At 41.3% G+C, this 1,334-nt stretch overlaps 1 protein-coding gene across 1 annotated transcript in view; it reads left to right on the top strand.

Annotated features, from left to right (window-relative positions):
* LOC101853228 (high-affinity choline transporter 1) overlaps window positions 1-1,334 on the top strand; it is a 72,351-nt gene that overhangs the window by 60,265 nt on the left and 10,752 nt on the right. Inside the window, exon 5 of the mRNA XM_035968898.1 lies at window positions 67-219. Within this exon, the coding sequence (XP_035824791.1) occupies window positions 67-219 (153 nt within the window). The remainder of the gene's footprint in view (window positions 1-66; window positions 220-1,334) is intronic.

Here is a 1,334-nt window from a genome sequence, read left to right as displayed (position 1 = left end):
GTTGTTGTTGTAATAGTAGTATTATAATTTAATTTTTTAGAATTATTCTTATCATTCTTACCCCAGTGGCTGTGTGTGCCGTTCGCCATGACTCACGACGCCACGATCCCCATCACAACCAACTCCTCAGAGCCCTGGTTAGGGGAGGTCATGCCCTCGGATATAGGACTCTACATGGACTATGCCATCTTGCTAGTTTTGGGCGGCATCCCGTGGCAGGTGAGAGATTGAGCTGTACAACAGTAAGTTACGAGTTTAATGCCTCTATCGACGTTATTGGGTTATATTTAAGAGGCCTGACGTCCGAATTTAACCTCCGTCTCCAAGAGGACTCAGCCAAATGAATTGAGAGCCTGGAAACTCCATAACACGATGAGAGTTCAAGAACTACCAGTCTCGGATTCGAATCAGGACTATCTGCTCCGTAGTCCAGCATGATATCAACTGAGCTGACGGAGCGCCATCCAACTTCACTCTTCAACATTCGTATTTTTACGCTCTCTACAGTGGTTCGAAATGTTGCAAAACCATTCGGATGCCGTGTGATTTTTACGGACAAAGGATTTTTTACTCAGTTCTCTCAGCCCACCATTAAATTAGAGCACATCTGAAATTATTGAGTTTCGGGTTTGCGAATTGAGATTATTGATTTCTATATCTGTGTCTGATCTAGTACTTGATGAAAAAATTAACTGCGTTCCAACGGATTAGTAGAAGTATTTAATATTTTGTCTTTCACCTAACTTTGGATTTTGCAAATTATAAAACTTGAAACATTTTCGACAAGTAGGAACGTGCATTTGTTTATCTGGCACTAATGGAGATTTTGATTAGAAACCTTTGCCCCGTTTTTCTAAATGGAATTACAGTCATTTTCATAAATCACCATTACGACAAGGCAGGGAGAATCGGCATTTTTGTGGAGCGGTTTGGTGCTTCCCTGTCGCACGTATAGGAGACCCGATTTCTATTCCGGAACGGGGGAAAATTAATGTTTATCGAGTAATTTCAGTCTTTCTGCTGAGATGTTACACACCCTCTTAGCCTTGGCCTGCCCTGACAAGCAGGATCGAAAGCCCTCCTCCTTAAATGACCTAGAATGTGTCGATTTGGGCGGAAAAAACGCCTACTTTTTCAGGCTAAGAGCCTCTGTCACGTGATTTAAGCATGTTTTAATATGTGTCAATCGCACAATGGTACAGTGTAGGGGGGTTCTCTTTTAAGGATCACGTGTTTACAATTTAACGACTCATATTAGAGTTATATATTATTATGTTAATGGTTTTTATTTTATGGTTGTCAGAGAGAAGAGAGAGAGAGAGAGAGAGAGAGAG

The sequence above is a fragment of the Aplysia californica genome, unplaced genomic scaffold (assembly GCF_000002075.1).
Source record: "Aplysia californica isolate F4 #8 unplaced genomic scaffold, AplCal3.0 scaffold00095, whole genome shotgun sequence".
Classification (NCBI taxonomy): Eukaryota; Metazoa; Mollusca; class Gastropoda; order Aplysiida; family Aplysiidae; genus Aplysia; species Aplysia californica.
Note: the sequence above shows the minus strand (reverse complement) of the source record. Positions and strands in the feature narration are given on the sequence as shown.